Source organism: Neoarius graeffei, chromosome 10 (assembly GCF_027579695.1).
Source record: "Neoarius graeffei isolate fNeoGra1 chromosome 10, fNeoGra1.pri, whole genome shotgun sequence".
NCBI classification, from domain to species: domain Eukaryota; kingdom Metazoa; phylum Chordata; class Actinopteri; order Siluriformes; family Ariidae; genus Neoarius; species Neoarius graeffei.
In genome coordinates, this window is record NC_083578.1 from 62,448,402 (window position 1) to 62,468,718 (window position 20,317).

Consider the following 20,317-nt stretch of genomic DNA (forward strand, 5'->3'; position numbering starts at 1 on the left):
AAAGGCTGTACAATACTTCCTTTCTATTTAGGACAGTTGTTGAAATGGGATTATTTTCTCATGTTATTTGCCATTTTCATTTAATTCTCATACTCATGCCTTAACAGTATTTATTGATCACAGGCTGCATGAATACTGACAGTGAATTATGTGAACAATAAATACTATTAAAACATGTGAGAATGAGGTGAAAATGGCAAGTAAAGTGAGAAAATATTCCTGTTTCAACAGCTGTCCTAAACAGAAAGGAAGTATTATACAACCTTTGTGTTGGTATAATAACAAATAAATAGATAGATAGGAAGGAAGGAAGGAAAAACTATACAAAAGACAAAGATACACTGTATAATAGAAAAAGTGAAATAATCTCCCTAAAAAGAATTATAGTAGTAAAAGAGCCGTTCAAAAAAAAGATCAGAAACTGAACCGGAAAAGGGGGGAAAAAAACCAATAACAGTGAAGGGGAGCACTATAAAGATATGTAAGGAATGTGGGTAAAGTTGAGAAAATAAGAGGAGGTAATGAAAGGGAAAAAAGTCAGGAGATACTTTTCTTGGGGCTAGTTTGATTGGATACAACGGTTTAACACAAACCAAATACACGTGACGCGAGTGGTAAGATGGCGGCCAGATGGCTTCACTCTGATGAGCCAATGAGCTCTCCAGATTTTAGGTAAAGCTCAGTGTTCGTTACACATTGCACTCTGTGGGCAGGTGTGCCATTTTGTAGATAGCATGGTGGAGAATATTCAAGAGCCTTATAAAATCCTACATTGCACTAATTAGGGTTAGTGTCCAAAGTACCAAATAAGATATAAAATACTCCTGCCCCCAACACACACACACACTTTTTTTTTTTTTTTTTAAGGAACTTGATGCATGCTGTCTATTTTGGTCAAGGACAGAACCTAGCCCTGTTGTTCGATTCCATAGCTGGGGTACCTTTTGTGTCCCACTCACATTACATTGACAAATTTATATATGTAAAGGAAATGTAAAAAACATTTTAAATACAAGCTAAGTGTCCTTCACAATGACCTATGTGCCTGTTTTAAATGAATAACTTAAAATAATAGTCTACAGCACTTTGCAAATAGCATTTTTGCTGTCCCAGTCCACTGTAGCTACAGTGGTGCTTGAAAGTTTGTGAACCCTTTAGAATTTTCTATATTTCTGCATAAATGACCTAAAACATCATCAGATTTTCACACAAGTCCTAAAAGTAGATAAAGAGAACCCAGTTAAACAAATGAGACAAAAATATTATACTTGGTCATTTATTTATTGAGGAAAATGATGCAATATTACATATCAGTGAGTGGCAAAAGTATGTAAACCTTTGCTGTCAGTATCTGTTGTGACCCCCTTGTGCAGCAACAACTGCAACTAAACGTTTCCGGTAACTGTTGATCAGTCCTGCACACCGACTTGGAGGAATTTTAGCCCATTCCTCCGTACAGAACGGCTTCAACTCTGGGATGTTGGTGGGTTTCCTCACATGAACTGCTCGCTTCAGGTCCTTCCACAACATTTTGATTGGATTAAGGTCAGGACTTTGACTTGGCCATTCCAAAACATTAACTTTATTCTTCTTTAACCATTCTTTGGTAGAATGACTTGTGTGCTTAGGGTCGTTGTCTTGCTGCATGACCCACCTTCTCTTGAGATTCTGTTCATGGACAGATGTCCTGATATTTTCCTTTAGAATTCGCTGGTATAATTCTGAATTCATTGTTCCATCAAGGATGGCAAGCCGTCCTGGCCCAGATGCAGCAAAACAGGCCCAAACCATGATACTACCACCACCATGTTTCAAAGATGGGATAAGGTTCTTATGCTGGAATGCAATTTCTCCAAACATAACGCTTCTCATTTAAACCAAAAAGTTCTATTTTGGTCTCATCCGTCCACAAAACATTTTTCTAATAGCCTTCTGGCTTGTCTACGTGATCTTTAGCAAACTGCAGACGAGCAGCAATGTTCTTTTTGGAGAGCAGTGGCTTTCTCCTTGCAACCCTGCCATGCACACCATTGTTGTTCAGTGTTCTCCTGATGGTGGACTCATGCACATTAACATTAGCCAATGTGAGAGAGGCCTTCATTTGCTTAGAAGTTACCTTGGGGCCCCTGTGACCTCGCCAACTATTACACGCCTTGCTCTTGGAGTGATCTTTGTTGGTCGACCATTCCTGGGGAGGGTAACAATAATCTTGAATTTCCTCCATTTGTACACAATCTGTCTGACTGTGGATTGGTGGAGTCCAAACTCTTTAGAAATGGTTTTGTAACCTTTTCCAGCCTGATGAGCATCAACAATGCTTTTTCTGAGGTCCTCAGAAATCTCCTTTGTTCGTGCCATGATACACTTCCACAAACATGTGTTGTGAAGATCAGACTTTGATGGATCCCTGTTCTTTAAATAAAACAGGGTGCCCACTCACACCTGATTGTCATCCCATTGATTGGAAACACCTGACTCTAATTTCACCCTCAAATTAACTGCTAATCCTCGAGGTTCACATACTTTTGCCACTCACAGATATGTAATATTGGATCATTTTCCTCAATAAATAAATGACCAAGTATAATATTTTTGTCTCATTTGTTTAACTGGGTTCTCTTTATCTACTTTTAGGACTTGTGTGAAAATCTGATGAAGTTTTAGGTCCTATTTATGCAGAAATATAGAAAATTCTAAAGGGTTCACAAACTTTCAAGCACCACTGTACACTTTAGCTTGAAATATAATAATTAAAATACTTCCAAAAAAGCTGTATTATTTTTACATCATTGTGTCAATCTGTTAAGTCTCGTGCTTAAAACATCAATTTCCGCAAGCCTTCCTTTATAGATTATAAACATTTTAGTTGTGTCCGACCACATTCACTCAACCCTGTTACCTGAGCACATTCAAAAGTGAAATATTTTATAATAGAATTGAGTACTGTGCAAGTCCCGGCACGGACTTGCACAATATTGTGCAAGGGCGGCACGGTGGTGTAGTGGTTAGCACGGTCGCCTCACAGCAAGAAGGTTCTGGGTTCGAGCCCAGCAGCTGACAGGGGCCTTTCTGTGTGGAGTTTGCATGTTCTCCCCGTGTCTGTGTGGGTTTCCTCCGGGTGCTCTGGTTTCCCCCACAGTCCAAAGACATGCAGTTAGGTTAGAAGTGCCCTTGAGCAAGGTACCCAACCCCTGACTGCTCCGCGGGCGCTCTAGTGTGGCTGCCCACCGCTCTGGGTGCGTGTGTTCACTGCTTCAGATGGGTTAAATGCAGAGGATGAATTTCACTGTGCTTGAAGTGTGCATGTGACAAATCTTCTTCTTAAAGTCCCATGTTCGAATTCATGCATTTGAATTTCAGGATCATGGGAAGAAGAAACATTGAAAAAATAGCTATTGTTACCTGAGATTTTGTTATAAATGTTATTATGACTGGTTAAATGTATGCTTATTTTAGAATTAAAACTATACTTTTCAATCACAGACATTTGTGCACGATGTTATGATCACCTCTGTACTAATGTGCTGCCTCTTTCAAGCACCAGCAGTTCAGTTAAGTAATGCCATGTGAACACAGCAGCCATTTGTAATCTAAAGGGCCATCCGTATGCAGCAGCACTTTCACTATGGGTGGCTGCAGAGATAGAGTAACTCATGCAAGACTGTGTGCTTCCTCTTACTTCCTGTAAACTAACAAGACTAAAGAAGTAACCCGCTTTGATGGTTCGAACTCATTTTCATTTTCTCGGCTGTAATGCTTTCCCAGACTCGTTTTTTCAGCACAATTTTGTCTTCCAGGACTCACATGATACAGGTATTTTCATCAAAGTTTATAGTACGAAAGGCTTTTTTTTTTACAACTATTTGATTCCATTTGTTTCCTTCTATGCCCTCATTTACGTATCAGTGCAGTTTTTCAGCTATGATGTGAATATTCAGTGTAAGTAAGTGCAAAATAGCCTTTGTTGTTTGTGTAATTGGTACATTCTGAGAAATTAGAAGTGAAAATGTTGAATAGCATATAATAGGAGTATATGTGAACTTTATAGCATTGTGTAAATGAATGGATGTGAGCAGTGGATGATATGATGTAGAGTTTCCATTTCAGAAGAGGTCTAAACTAGAACTACTAATAGATATTTTAATCATTGAAAGGAGTTGATATGAGAATTAAATGAAGATTGATAGTTTGTTATGTATGCAGCTGTGTGAAGATCAGTGTGTGCTCTTAAACCAGAACAACCTCAGAGCTGAATAACCTGACATCCATTATACTAACCTAATGGTAAATTTAACATTACTTTAAAGGATCTTTGTCTGCACAGTCACTGAGATATCCATGTAAAGCTGAGAAAACTGCCATAAAGCATCAACTGCTGTAAAGCATCAAAGCACTAGACCCCATCCAACTAGGGCAAGATGATCACTCTCGATGGCAAAACAAGTCAACAGTGTGACTATGATATAAAATTGGAACGACGTGCTGTAAAGCACAGAAAGCTTGGGGATCGAAACAACATAACAACATGCCGAAGTCCAACCAGAGATATGGATACAAAATGGATGAAGAATGAACTACACCGCAAAAGGCAGGATGAATTTTCAAAGAGACGACCACCCGACTGCAGCGTGAGAACTCCGTTATCTCCACGGTCAAGACCTAATTATGCACAAGAAGGAGTTCATGTGACGCAAATATCTTCGTCATACAGGCGTCCGAAAATCACCCCAGTTAAGCAGGTGAACAAGAACAAACATATATATTCTGATTTTATAGTCTGTTTATAAGTTTTTTGTTATTGGTATTGTCCTTATTTCTGTTGTTGTTTTAAAAATTAACTAAGGATTAAAATACAAACCAAATCGGAAAAAGTTGGGACAGTATGGAAAATGCAAATAAAAAAAGAAAGCAGTGATTTCTAAATTTACTTTGACTTGTATTCCACTGCAGACAGTATGAACCAAAGACATTTTATAGTTTGGTCAATTTCATTTCATTTGTTAAAATACATCCATTGCTGCGTTTCGGGCGCGCAACACATTCCAAAAAAAGTTGAGACAAGGGTAATTTAAGGCGAGTAATGAGGTAAAACAATTAAATAATGATGTGATTTGAAACATGTGATGTCAACAGATGATTGTAATCATGATTTGGTTCAAAATCAGTATCCAGGAAAGGCCTTGTCTTTGAGGAGAAAAGATGGGCCGAGGATCTCCAGTTGGTCAATAAATGCATGAGAAAATTATTGAAATGTTTACAAAGGGATTTGGATATTTGACCCTCTATGGGGCATAATATCAATAAAGGATTCAAGGAATCTGGAGGAATTTCAGTGCATAAAGGGCAAGGGCACAAGCCTAAGCTGAACACCCGTGATCTCCGAGCCCTCAGACAGCACTGCATCAAGAACCGTCATTCATCTATAGCTGAGCCACATGGGCTCGGGATTACTTTGGCAAACCTTTATCGAGCACAACAATATGAAGTTACATCCACAAATACTAGATAAACTTTACTGTGCAAACAGGAAGCTTTATGTTAACTGTGTCCAGAAGCATTGTTGACTTCTCTAGGTTCGGCGGTATCTGGGTGGACCATCACAAAGTGGAAACATGTATTGTGGTCAGATGAATCAGTATCTTTTGTCTTTTTTTGGAGGAAATGGACACCATGTACTCCAGACCAAAAACAAAAAGGATCATTTAATTTGTTACCAGCAGCAAAGTACTATTACAGGCAACAAGTCCAAAAGCGGGCGGCACGGTGGTGTAGTGGTTAGCGCTGTCGCCTCACAGCAAGAAGGTCCGGGTTCGAGCCCCGTGGCCAGCGAGGGCCTTTCTGTGCGGAGTTTGCATGTTCTCCCCGTGTCCCACAGTCCAAAGACATGCAGGTTAGGTTAACTGGTGACTCTAAATTGACCGTAGGTGTGAATGTGAGTGTGAATGGTTGTCTGTGTCTATGTGTCAGCCCTGTGATGACCTGGCGACTTGTCCAGGGTGTACCCCGCCTTTCGCCCGTAGTCAGCTGGGATAGGCTCCAGCTTGCCTGCGACCCTGTAGAACAGGATAAAGCGGCTAGAGATAATGAGAATGAGATGAGAAGTCCAAAAGCCAGGGTCTATCATAGTATGGGGTTGTGTCAGTGTCCTTGGCAAAGGTAACTTACACTTCTGTGATGGCAGCATTAATGCAGGAAAGTATGATGAGATTTTGGAGCAACATATGCTGCCTTCAAGACAACATCTTTTCCAGGGATATTTCAACAAGACATTGCAAAATGACATTCTGCACACATTACAAAGGTATGGCTGTGGAAGAAGAGGGTGTTTGTCCCCTCTGTCCCCAATAGAGAATGTGTGGTGAATTTTGAAAAAAAAAATATGACAATGATGACCCCATACTGTTGCACACCTGAAGACCTGTTTGCAGGAAGAATGGGGCAAAAATAACACCTGAAACAGTTCATCACTTGATGTTTTCAGTCCCTAAACATCTTTTAAGTGTTGTGAGAAGGAATGGCAACATTATAAAGTGGTAAATGCTTCACCATCTCAACATTTTTTGAAATGTGTTGCAGGAATTAAAATTAAAATAAAGTGTCTCATCTCATTATCTCTAGCCGCTTTATCCTGTTCTACAGGGTCGCAGGCAAGCTGGAGCCTATCCCAGCTGACTACGAGCGAAAGGCGGGGTACACCCTAGACAAGTCGCCAGGTCATCACAGGGCTGCACATAGACACAGACAACCATTCACACTCACATTCACACCTACGGTCAATTTAGAGTCACCAGTTAACCTAACCTGCATGTCTTTGGACTGTGGGGGAAACCGGAGCACCCGGAGGAAACCCACGCGGACACGGGGAGAACATGCAAACTCCGCACAGAAAGGCCCTCGCCGGCCACGGGGCTCAAACCCGGACCTTCTTGCTGTGAGGCGACAGCGCTAACCACTACACCACCGTGCCACCCTAAAATAAGTGTTTATTAAAAAAAAAATTAATCAAATAATGTGCTGTTGTATTGTTTAGAGTGCAATACAGGGCAAAGATTATTTATAAATCATTGTTTTCAGTTTTATTTTTAATTTCAACATACCATCCCAACTTTTTCTGATTTGGGCTTGTACAAGGGGATGTGCGATTATAAGAAAATAATCGACGTTGGGGTGGCTTGACGTGGGCCGATACAAAGTGAACTATTTTCCTATAACTCTAACAAACAGTTGTTTCCTTACCAGCCTCTTCTTTTTTTCTCTCCTCAAGTTAATATTCCAAAGAATTGTTGTGACACAAACAAATTCTCCATTCTGAAGTCCATTCTCTAGTTGCAGAAAATGCAATGAAGCAACTTTGGCTGTGACCATTAAAAAGCACTGGCACGGGAGACTCCTTTATCATATCAATTGCTATAGGTTTTTATTTGTTAAATAACATGATTTTAATTTCTTTCTGATTAGTCTTAGATTAAGTGCGGCACTCATGGAGTGATTGGTAATTTTCTATCGGATTCTGACCAATCAGATTTCAGAATTGAACAGATCTGTGGTGTAAATCACTACTTTAATTCTTTTATCCTTCTATCTTTGTGAATCTTGGTAACATTGCACTGTGTTTATGTAAAAACCATGCAGTCAGTGTCTACTGCTTCACTGAACAATGAAAATGCACTGAAGCATGACAGTGTTGCAGCTGTCCTCGACTCACTTCGCCAGAGAGGAAAAGCAAAGCAAGAACGAGGCAAGCAAGCTTTTTATTTTAGGAATGGCTTTATATACAGGATACGTGTTGAATAGCTCATAAGCTAAAGGCATACCTCATGTGAGTATATTTTGATTTTCCTAGCTCTCCTTAGAGATATTACTCAGCTCACAAACAACCACAGGACACTACACACTGCTAGTGTGCAGACTGAGTGAGTAATGTTGTACATGGTATAAAGTTATAGTAGTATCAGTAGGTTTCATTTGCAAATTCAGTCACAGTTTTGTGATTTTGCTTTTTCTTTTCTTGTAGGTCAGGCACTGCAACTGTCAAAGATGAGGTAAGGTGATTAATTAGGCTAACTGTTGATTAGTCACTGTTCACATAACTGCAACCATTTCAAATTTGTGCTGTGTCCTGAATGTAACAATTGCACATTTTATTTGTATTACATTTGTCTATTTCTCTTGATCTCACCTAATGTAGGATATTCAGCAGTTGGCGACTTATTTAGAGGTAATTTTATGTGCTATATTTTGTTGTCTGAATTAATATCATACCCTTATGTGTAACAGTTATTCCACAAAATCGAGTCGTACATGAGCTGATAGCTGACGAGGCGCGTAGCGCCGAGTCGGTAAGCCATGTAAGATGAGATTGAGTGGAATAACTTTTATTCTATCCACATTCACTGGATTTTGAGAAACAGAGCATTTTTATTTTTTTGCAAATTTGATTAAAAAAAAAAGTTATACAAAACATCCAACAAAATCATTTCCACTAAAGAAACTGGCAAAATGGCAGGAGCAATTTGTAAAAAAAAAAAAAAAAAAGCAATAATAATTCTTGAAAAATAAAAAAGGCACGTTTTTAACATCAAATACTTTCATTCCATATTTTGTTGCTTTTTTTGTCTTTTGGGGGGTTTTGTTTTTGAGTGGAGTTTTTATTTCATCATCGGTTGGTTCAGCAAAACACTCCACCATTTTGTTTTACTCTACTCGCAGTATATGAGCTGATAGCCTAGTAATAGAGTAGCCAATCAGAGCACGCGATTGCTCATATCCAGTGAATGTGAATACAATAATTTATGTTGTAGCATAGAATAGACTGCCTATGTGGATTTTTCATAGCAGTGCAATGTGTATATCGCGTTACTGTGTTATATAGCGTTAATTAGATCATGGATGCCTGCTCCCATCTAAGTTTGTCACGATTACCAAAATTATGTCCAAGGATGATTTTTTTTTTCTGATGACAGCAGTAGTATAATAATGCACATCCACAGCCAACTACAAATTCACATAATGTATAAGTAAATCAAATACCTAATTTTTGGACTAAAATTAATTGCCAAGGGAATTCTAATATGAATAATTCGTTGAACGTGTACCATTTAGCTCACATAATTATCCTCTTCGGACACAAGGAAAAATACTATGGAACTTCATGTGTACAATTGCACACATTATGTCCGAAGGGGTTATGATCAGACATAATAATTAGCCATGTTCAACTCTGGCCTGATTTGTGTCTTGTGCAGGAGGCGTTGTATCGAGAGGAGGTTCTGAAAAAGAAGTTGACTTCCCTTCAGAGGACTACATCAACACTACTGCACTCCTCTGAGCTGCTGTGGAAGGTACGTATAGCAGATCACACTGGTTTATTATTTACTCACACACCAACATTCTAGTAATTTGTACTGGGGTTGTGTTCCTAAATTAATTTTTCACATTTTTACAAAGGAAATGAATTGTACTTAAACCAATTAACATAGTCACTTGATCTATGTCACTAGATTTTAAAGGCATTTTCAAAACAGCTCATGGAAACATGCACTAGAAACTTAGTTCATTTTGCTGTCTTTCCTATTTGTGTCAGAAATATAAATGTGCAAGTGGGTTCTGTGGTTTGCACGTATCCGGCTGTTTGCTTTTCAGTGTGAAAAAAAAGAGAACGACATTTACTCACCCTGGAAAGTAAATGTGAGGGCGCAAATATCCTGCATTCTGTGTGTTTTCTACACATATTTCTCTCTATATATACAGTTTTTCCTGTAGCACTTGTAGTGCTAGAACAGACAGTTAATCTTGGAAATATGATCATGGGATAATACTCCCATCTGAAGCAGGTACAGCTGACAGAGGTTTTCATCATAATCTTTATTTAAATATTATTTTTAGGGTTTCTGCATCCATCCATTCATTAAGCTAGATTTTTAAAAAACAAAACTATACTGTGTCTGTGGCACTACACTGTAATAAAATCTAAGATATATGCTCAAGTGCCTACACCCTGACTTTCAGTGGAAGCTGCGTCTGTTATAGCTGTGCCTATGTCACACCGCATTTCCTTTTCCTCCCACAGACTCGCTGTGATGAAGATCTGCTGAAGAACAAGATCAAGGCACTGGAGGCTCAGCTACAGCTGTGCATGAAGGTAAGTATGAGTCCTAAAAATTTACAGCTTCATATGTCCAAACTGAATATTGAAATCCATAACTACATCAAGATATCAACCAGTTTTGTGTAAACATACCAAAAAAAAGTGTATATCACAGTACAGTGTCCATCTAAAATCCATACTTTTTAATCACTTACTCTGATTACGTTTTATTCCTTAGAGGGTTCCTCAGGATGAACTAAAGAAGGTAGTATTAAAGATGGAGAAACAGAAGGAGGAGTATGAAAAAAAGGCCTTGGAGGCCATTCAGAAGGCCACAGAGGAGAATGCAGAAGCACAGAGCAAACTGCAGAAACTGGAAGTAAGTGCAGTTGTTAAAGAAGCAGTCAGGTTTCTTGCTCATTCATAGACAAGCTTCGTTGAAATCTATTCGTCAGCTCATCATGCCAACATCATCTTTCCACTAGGAGGCACTACAGGTGGCCCAGGCAGAGTCAGTGCGGTGGCAGAAGCTGTATGAGGAGCTGAGAGAGAGCTCCAACATTCTGAGGAGGAATCAGGATCAGTGCACTGATCAGCTCCAACAGCTACAGAATCAACTGCAGGTCAGACCATAGGCACAAACGAGAGGCGATAAAAGAAAAGCAGGGGTCCAAGCACATTTGATCATGCGACACTGTTGTGGGATTTTCACCTTATTGCAGATTATGAATTTGGACAGCTGGACTAATTATAGCTTTCTTTCAGGGAATATTAATGAAAATGCTGCCATGACAAATTTACGGTATCACACTTGAGAGGAAATTTAGCAAAACTTTCGAAGGAGTTGTAAATAGTGAAGTATATTAATAATGCAGCATTCCCAACCATGTGCTGATAAATAATTGTGCACAGTGTTCACCTACAGTGGTGCTTGAAAGTTTGTGAACCCTTTAGAATTTTCTATATTTCTGCATAAATGACCTAAAACATCATCAGATTTTCACACAAGTCCTAAAAGTAGATAAAGAGAACCCGGTTAAACAAATGAGACAAAAATATTATACTTAGTCATTTATTTATTGCGGAAAATGATCCAATATTACATATCTGTGAGTGGCAAAAGTATGTGAACCTTTGCTTTCAGTATCTGGTGTGACCCCCTTGTGCAGCAATAACTGCAACTAAACGTTTCCGGTAACTGTTGATCAGTCCTGCACACCGGCTTGGAGGAATTTTAGCCCATTCCTCCGTACAGAACAGCTTCAACTCTGGGATGTTGGTGGGTTTCCTCACATGAGCTGCTCGCTTCAGGTCCTTCCACAACATTTCGATTGGATTAAGGTCAGGACTTTGACTTGACCATTCCAAAACATTAACTTTATTCTTCTTTAACCATTCTTTGGTAGAACGACTTGTGTGCTTAGGGTTGTTGTCTTGCTGCATGACCAACCTTCTCTTGAAATTCAGTTCATGGACAGATGTCCTGACAGTTTCCTTTAGAATTCGCTGGTATAATTCAGAGTTCATTGTTCCATCAATGATGGCAAGCCGTCCTGGCCCAGATGCAGCAAAACAGGCCCAAACCAATGATACTACCACCACCATGTTTCATTGATGGGATAAGGTTCTTATGCTGGAATGCAGTGTTTTCCTTTCTCCAAACATAACGCTTCTCGTTTAAACCAAAAAGTTCTATTTTGGTCTCATCCGTCCACAAAACATTTTTCCAATAGCCTTCTGGCTTTTCCACGTGATCTTTAGCAAACTGCAGATGAGCAGCAATGTTCTTTTTGGAGAGCAGTGACCTTCTCCTTGCAACCCTGCCATGCACACCATTATTGTTCAGTGTTTTCCTAATGGTGGACTCATGAACACTAAGATTAGCCAATGTGAGAGAGGCCTTCAGTTGCTTAGAAGTTACCCTGGGGTCCTTTGTGACCTCACCAACTATTATGTGCCTTGCTCTTGGAGTGATCTTTGTGGGTCAATCACTCCTGGTGTTTTCACCAATGAGGGTAATAATGGTCTTGAATTTCCTCCACTTGTACACAATCTGTCTGACTGTGGATTAGTGGAGTCCAAACTCTTTAGAGAAGGTTTTGCAACCTTTTCCAGCCTGATGAGCATCAACAATGCTTTTTCTGAGGTCCTCAGAAATCTCCTTTGTTCGTGCCATGATACACTTCCACAAACATGTGTTGTGAAGATCAGACTTTGATAGATCCCTGTTCTTTAAATAAAACAGGGTGCCCACTCACACCTGATTGTCATCCCATTGATTGAAAACACCTGACTCTAATTTCACCTTCAAATTAACTGCTAATCCTAGAGGTTCACATACTTTTGCCACTCACAGATATGTAATATTGAATAATTTTCCTCAACAAATAAATGACCAAGTATAATATTTTTGTCTCATTTGTTTAACTGGGTTCTCTTTATCTACTTTTAGGACTTGTGTGAAAATCTGATGTTGTTTTAGGTCATATTTATGCAGAAATATAGAAAATTCTAAAGGGTTCACAAACTTTCATGCACCACTGTATATATGTATTTAATATGTACTTGTGCCATTAAAATTTTGATTATAAATCAACATATGCAGTGGGTGGCACGGTGGTGTAGTGGTTAGCACTGTCGTCTCACAGCAAGAAGGTTCTGGGTTTGAGCTCAGTGGCTGACAGGGGCCTTTCTGTGTGGAGTTTGCATGTTCTCCCCGTGTCCGCGTGGGTTTCCTCCGGGTGCTCCGGTTTCCCCCACAGTCCAAAGACATGCAGGTTAGGCTAACTGGTGGCTCTAAATTGACCGTAGGTGTGGATGAGTGTGAATGGTTGTTTGTCTCTATGTGTCAGCCCTGTGATGATCTGGTGACTTGTCCAGGGTGTACCCTGCCTCTCACCCATAGTCAGCTGGGATAGGCTCCAGCTCGCCCGTGATCCTGCACAGGATAAGCGGTAATGGATGGATGGATTAACATATGTAGGTTTTAGTTTAAGGATGTTTTTATAAAGGTGGCATGGTCCATATCATTGTTTTCTCACAGCGCCTGGCTCCCCAGTTTGTTCCTGAGCTTGGGTTACTGTCTGGGTGGAGTTTCAAATTTTCTCCCCATGTCCATGTACAACCCCGATTCCAAAAAAGTTGGGACAAAGTACAAATTGTAAATAAAAATAATAAAAATAGAATGCAATGATGTGGAAGTTTCAAAATTCCATATTTTATTCAGAATAGAACATAGATGACATATCAAATGTTTAAACTGAGAAAATGTATCATTTAAAGAGAAAAATTAGGTGATTTTAAATTTCATGACAACAACACATCTCAAAAAAGTTGGGACAAGGCCATGTTTACCACTGTGAGACATCCCCTTTTCTCTTTACAACAGTCTGTAAACGTCTGGGGACTGAGGAGACAAGTTGCTCAAGTTTAGGGATAGGAATGTTAACCCATTCTTGTCTAATGTAGGATTCTAGTTGCTCAACTGTCTTAGGTCTTTTTTGTCGTATCTTCCATTTTATGGTGCGCCAAATGTTTTCTATGGGTGAAAGATCTGGACTGCAGGCTGGCCAGTTCAGTACCCGGACCCTTCTTCTACGCAGCCATGATGCTGTAATTGATGCAGTATGTGGTTTGGCATTGTCATATTGGAAAATGCAAGGTCTTCCCTGAAAGAGACGTCGTCTGGATGGGAGCATATGTTGCTCTAGAACCTGGATATACCTTTCAGCATTGATGGTGTCTTTCCAGATGTGTAAGCTGCCCATGCCACATGCACTAATGCAACCCCATACCATCAGAGATGCAGGCTTCTGAACTGAGCGCTGATAACAACTTGGGTCATCCTTCTCCTCTTTAGTCCGAAAGACACGGCGCCCCTGATTTCCATAAAGAACTTCAAATTTTGATTCGTCTGACCACAGAACAGTTTTCCACTTTGCCACAGCCCATTTTAAATGAGCCTTGGCCCAGAGAAGACGTCTGCGCTTCTGGATCATGTTTAGATACGGCTTCTTCTTTGAATTATAGAGTTTTAGCTGGCAACGGCGGATGGCACGGTGAATTGTGTTCACAGATAATGTTCTCTGGAAATATTCCTGAGCCCATTTTGTGATTTCCAATACAGAAGCATGCCTGTATGTGATGCAGTGCCGTCTAAGGGCCCGAAGATCACGGGCACCCAGTATGGTTTTCCGGCCTTGACCCTTACGCACAGAGATTCTTCCAGATTCTCTGAATCTTTTGATGATATTATGCACTGTAGATGATATGTTCAAACTCTTTGCAATTTTACACTGTCGAACTCCTTTCTGATATTGCTCCACTATTTGTCGGCGCAGAATTGGGGAGATTGGTGATCCTCTTCCCATCTTTACTTCTGAGAGCCGCTGCCACTCCAAGATGCTCTTTTTATACCCAGTCATGTTAATGACCTATTGCCAATTGACCTAATGAGTTGCAATTTGGTCCTCCAGCTGTTCCTTTTTTGTACCTTTAACTTTTCCAGCCTCTTATTGCCCCTGTCCCAACTTTGAGATGTGTTGTTGTCATGAAATTTCAAATGAGCCAATATTTGGCATGAAATTTCAAAATGTCTCACTTTCGACATTTGATATGTTGTCTATGTTCTATTGTGAATACAATATCAGTTTTTGAGATTTGTAAATTATTGCATTCCGTTTTTATTTACAATTTGTACTTTGTCCCAACTTTTTTGGAATCGGGGTTGTATGTTCTCTAGTTTCCTCCCACCTCCCAATAACATTTTTGTAGGTGAATTGACTATGCTATTGCCCACGTGTGTGAATGTGTATGTCAGGGTGCACTGTAATGGACTTGCACGCCATCCAGGGTGTAATCCCGTCTCAAGCGCAGTGTTTCCATGATCCAGCACCTGACCAGAAAAAAAGCAGTTACTGAAGATGAACCTCTTTTGGGCCAGAAATTGTTTTTGTTTGCAATTTTGTCCACTGGTGGTAATATGTGGATGGAACTGTTGTCAAATGTCTATAAAATTTTTTTGACAGTTGGTCATCCTGATTTCACAGTGCAGTTACACTTTTTACAGACCTGTCATTCAGCCATGTTTACTTACTTTTCATTACACTCCAGTCTCCAAAGCTTGAGAGTTACATTTCAAGCACTCAAGCTTTTCATTTCTCTTTCACTTTGCAAGAAAACTACTGTTTAAAAGTGTACACCATACAATCCTAAGACTTACAGTGAACGTGTGTACGTGTATTGTGCAGAGATCCAAGGAGCAGGAGGAGTCACTGAGGGAGCAGTGTGATATTCTACAGCAGGAAGAGGCAGAGCTCCAATCTGCTGTCTTTCTCCTGGAGCAGGACAACCTAACCTTGAGAGAACAGCTAGAAAAATTCTCAGGTACATTTCACAACTGGGAGGCATGGTGGTGTAGTCCCTTACAAAAAAGTTTATTCGAGTGTGCTTCTAGTATACTTCTTTTAAACTAAAAATAAGAGTATGCTTTCAGTTTACTTTTTATTTACTTATGAGAGATATACTTAATAAAGTTATACATAAGTATACTTGGCTTATACTGAAAAGTATATAGAAAAGTCTAAGTATATTAAGCTTAACCTTTTGATCAAGATATACTTAACAAAAGTGTAATAAACTATTAAAATATTTGTGCCTTATGTTTAAGTGTACTTGCCCTGTAGTAAATTTTGATTTTTAAAGAAAATGAATCTGTTCTTAATCCTGAGTATCTGTTGTTATTTTGTGAATTCTTACCTTTATAACTTCATTGTAACTTAAGGTACAAAACACTTAAGTTATCTACTGGTAGTGTGCATGAGGTAAGGGTTAGGGCTAGAAAACTAATAGTATACCTAGAAGGGTAATTGCAATATACTTCAAAACTAAAAAGTGGACTAGATGTATATAACCAGTAACTAATACTATATTTCCAATATGCTATAAAGTATACTTTTATAAACTAAAAAGTGGACTAGAAGTGTGTAATGAGTAAACCAATAAAATATTTCTATTATACTACAAAGTATACTTTAGTAAACTAAAACGTGAACTAGAAGTATAAAACAAGTAAACTCATAGTATTTTTCCAGTATACTATGAAGTATGCTTTTGTAAACTAAAGAGTGGACTACAAGTATAGAACTAGTAAACTATTAGTATATAAGTTTACTTGTGGTATACTTGCAGTACAAAATAAAAAAAATACTAGTTGTATACTCAGAGTTTACTTCTCTTAGACTTAAAGTATACTTTTTATAAACTAAAAGTGGGCCAATTTCATCCCAAGAAGTATTAGATTAGTTTACTTACAAGTATACTGTAAGTACATTGATATCAGTATACTTGGTACACAAAAGTATACTTAAGGAAATATACTTTAACTTTACTTAAGTATGCTTCTTTTTGACAAGGGGTGGTTTCCACTGTTGCCTTATAGCAAGAAGGTTATGGGTTTGAATCTCGCAGCTGACTTGGGGCCTTACTGTGTGGTGTTTGCATGTTCTCCCTGTGCTAATGTGGGTTTCCTCTGGGTCTTCTGGTTTTCTCCCAGAGTCCAAAGACATGCAGATTAGGTCAACTGGCTACTCTAAGGCCCTGTCCACACGGCAACGGATTCAGGTGAATCTGATAAAATTGTTCATCGTTTCGGCCTGGCGTCCACACGGCACCGGCGTTTTGGGTGCCCCAAAACGAAATCTTTTGAGAACGGGTTCCAGAGTGAAAAAATCTGGCAACGGCGCCGTTGCGAAGTCGTCTGGATGAGTAGAACGGATTTGTTTACGATGACATCACAACCACATGACTGTCAGTGCTTCACGCCGGGTAGAAGCGTAACGAACTCGATGCGAGTTGTCAACAAATCCCATAACTTGGTTCATGAAACGCGCTTTCAAATTATTTTTCACTGTGAATATTTATTGTGTAATGGTGCAAAGTGAGAGAGAGAGAGAGAGAGAGAGAGAGAGAGAGAGAGAATAGCCCTTAGGGCAGAGTCTTTAGTCCAAACACTGCGGAAGCAGTACCAAACCGCGCACCGCCCATGCGCTTTCCAAAAACAATCCCGCCAGCAAAAATAGGGAAAAAAAAGGAGCGATCTCACCTCTTCAGAATTTGGTTTAAGTCCGACAATACATTCCTCAAAAAGGGCGTAGAAGAACAAAGTAATCCATCAACGTGTAGCATTCAATTTATTCCGGACCATTAAAGAATTCTGGAGGATATCAGAATGTTGGCGTACCGGCTTCCATCTACCCCCATTCATTCCTCTTTCTGCGTCTTTCGTTTTACGCTACTGATTAATAATCAAAACTTTATGTGGCTAATGCTACAGAAGAAGGGGTTTATGCACATGCGTCTACTTCTTCTATTGTTCTGGTGTCTCCGATGGGACCGTCTTACAGCACACGTAGTGGTGTGGCATGTGTATTGCATCATTTTCAGCAAGCGTTGCATTGTCATATGTACCTGAAATTTTACTGATCCGTTGCCCATGTGGACGCGATATTTAAAAAAAAAAAAAATCTTGTTGCCGTTGTCATGTGGATGTAGCCTAAATTGCCCATAGATGTGAATGAGTGTGAATGGATGTTCATGACTGTGTTAACCCTGTGATAGATTGGCAACTTGCCCTATGAGTGTACCCTGCCTCTCGCCCCAAGTCAGCTGGGATTGGCAATCCTGAGGGATAAGTGGTATAGATAATGGATGGATGGATGGATTCCACAACCACATGTCAAGCATATAAGTTTACCCAGCTGGGCTAGATTTTGCTTAAATCATATCACGGCACAAAATTTTTAGTCTTTTGTTTGAAATATGGCAATTTCATGAGCAGGTTTATTATTCTGGTTAACCCTCTCAGATAACAGTCATGGATTCTGGAATAATATCACAGAAGTGCACAAGCAGGGACATGATTCATACCAGTTTGTTGGGCTGGATAACAGCATCGCTGATCAGCTGCACCAGACCGAGCAGAGACTCAGCCTAAAGGACAAGGAAGTATGAATTCTCTCTGATCTACTTAACTCTTAAGCCTGCTTCACTATTATAATATCCACAGTATCTGCTGCTCCTCATAATCTTAGCAATATAAACACTATCTATGGAAATAATCCTTCACATGCTTGGGGTTTTCCTAACAACACTGTGAGTGAAAAAAAAAATCATCTATACAAGTGATTTTAACTTATGCATATACACATAAGTCATTTTATTTCACCATGTTACTCATAGGTCAGAATAACCTAAACACAATTTTAGTAATATAAATCCTTTTTCTTAATAAAATTTAAAACGTATTACGTTTCCATACCCTGAGTATAAAATGAAGACGACCAAGAAAATGGACAAATGCTGTATGTTAAGATATTAATAGTGAAGTATATTTCATTGCATTAAATATTTTTCATATCATAGCCTGAAATGCTGCTTAGCTGAGTGACAGATGTGTTGTCTTGTTAATCATGGTAGTGTGTGGAGCTGAAGACAGAGCTGGAGACCCTGGAGCAGGAGTGCAGGAGTTTTCAAACTCGTCTGGCTCAATGTCGGGAAGAGCTGAATACACTAAGTGCTCGCAATAGCAGAAGCACACAACGGGTAGGAATCTTAGTATAACTGACATAAAGATATGCTCTTATGCAAAACTGTATACAGTATGTGCTTGAAAAAAAAAAAGCCTAAATGTCTAAAATCTTGGTTTTCTTGATGCTTGTATTTTGTCAGCAGCCCTGTTTGGATTTAGGAATATCTTAAATGACAAATTATTATTATTATTATTATTATTATTATTATTATAGGTTTTTATTAATAGGGTCATATAAAACAAAGCTAGACTAGAAGACGGAGCATAACAAAGAAGAGACCCAGATGCAAACTGATGTAAACCATGCATACAGTAAATAATTTGATTTATGGATGAAAGTGTTTTTAAAAATGAGTCCATTTTTGCAAACTGTATCAGATGTTTAGTGAAGGTCATAGTTAAATTCTCACTGGAGAGAAGAATGACCATTTGGGAAAGCTATAAGTTCAGCAAAGGAGCCACACTGTTAGAAATAGGGTTACAGTAGGAGTCCATTTCTGGCCCCCAAGGTACAATCTACACTAATGAACCCCTTATGGCTCATTATTAGACCTCAAGGTAACTATGTGTACCTTTTAAGAGCCAAAAATGTACATATATGGTCCCAAAGCAGGGTACAAATAAATATCTTAGAGGGTACTGCCCCAGCGACAAGCCATTGTACTACGAAAGGTACAATAATGTACTTTATTTTCTGAATGTGCAGAGGTGATGGCTATAAAAGTAAAATAACTGTTTTCAAAACAGACCAGAAGAACTGTATAGTATTGTATGTACTAGCTGATGGTCAAAAGTGTCTTCAAAAGTGGTTATTATGTAAATACAGTTTAGCGCATAATTCAAACTGTATATTAATAACCCATTTCCATAAAGGCATATTTTCTAATAATTTACCTTACAATAATTCCTTGACTCGTGATAATGAAGTGTTTTTCCCTGTCACTCTCTCTCTCCTCACAGAGATGTTTCTGTAGCACTCTATGCTTGACTCTGTTCTTCATGCTGATGCTAATTGCAATAATGATTGCTGTCTGGATCTACCACCCATCAGTCAGAGAGCAGCTCCATGACTTTTATTCTGCAGTGGAGGAAAGAGTGGAGGACTATCTAATGCAGGCAGCATCCGCACAACATGCAGGCTGCTTCAAACCTGTCTGAGAGAGACACTGTCACATTCACATGTGTATTAGGATTAGATTGATATCTATTGGTTGTATATCATATATTTATATAACATATATTTATTATGATATGAGCCAAAATACACCATAAATAATGCTAGTAAAAATGTTGCACAGTGTGTGGTGTGCAGAATAGATTATGAAGTTACAGACTTGTACCCACAGTCCAATCAACGTAGTTCTTTATGTTTAAAAAGTAAAATATTTTATCTATGTAAGGTTTCGAAGTGAAGTCCCATATCCTTCCGAAATAATAAGTTTTACTTTGTATTCATGCTTTTTCTTATCATTAGCTGTACATTATAGAAGGGAAACAGTCTCAAAATAATATTATTCCATTTTAAGTTCAAATGTACAGACTTTGGTTGATTAAAATCAAAAGACGAATAAAAGCTGTGTACAGAATTAAACTATGGTTTGATGAAGTGGCGTGATTTTTAACTGAAATATTCCACTGAGCAA

General features: G+C 39.0%; 1 protein-coding gene across 2 annotated transcripts; it reads left to right on the top strand.

Annotated features, from left to right (window-relative positions):
• Positions 1-3,616: 3,616 nt before the first annotated feature.
• LOC132893179 (TRAF3-interacting JNK-activating modulator) lies at positions 3,617-20,270 on the top strand. 2 transcript variants are annotated; one of them, XM_060932038.1, is made up of 14 exons: positions 3,617-3,813; positions 4,308-4,739; positions 7,633-7,738; positions 7,844-7,913; positions 8,015-8,042; positions 8,189-8,218; positions 9,246-9,341; positions 10,070-10,141; positions 10,326-10,466; positions 10,573-10,710; positions 15,337-15,472; positions 17,952-18,091; positions 18,563-18,688; positions 19,635-20,270. In XM_060932038.1, exons 2-14 carry the CDS (start codon positions 4,419-4,421, stop codon positions 19,830-19,832), a joined length of 1,602 nt encoding a protein of 533 aa, XP_060788021.1. In that variant the 5' UTR covers positions 3,617-3,813; positions 4,308-4,418; the 3' UTR covers positions 19,833-20,270. The 2 variants fall into 2 exon arrangements, with proteins under 2 accessions (XP_060788021.1, XP_060788022.1); XM_060932039.1 differs by having other exon boundaries at positions 4,325-4,739.
• The last annotated feature ends 47 nt before the right edge of the window (positions 20,271-20,317 follow it).

What these genes read in the sequence shown, in the direction of transcription:
- LOC132893179 (XM_060932038.1), top strand. Translation starts at nt 4,419, where the DNA reads ATGATCACTCTCGATGGCAAAACAAGTCAACAGTGTGACTATGATATA. An exon ending in CTGCAACTGTCAAAGATGAG is followed by an intron (nt 8,043 to 8,188) that starts GTAAGGTGATTA and finishes CACCTAATGTAG; the next exon opens with GATATTCAGCAGTTGGCGAC. An exon ending in CCTCTGAGCTGCTGTGGAAG is followed by an intron (nt 9,342 to 10,069) that starts GTACGTATAGCA and finishes TTCCTCCCACAG; the next exon opens with ACTCGCTGTGATGAAGATCT.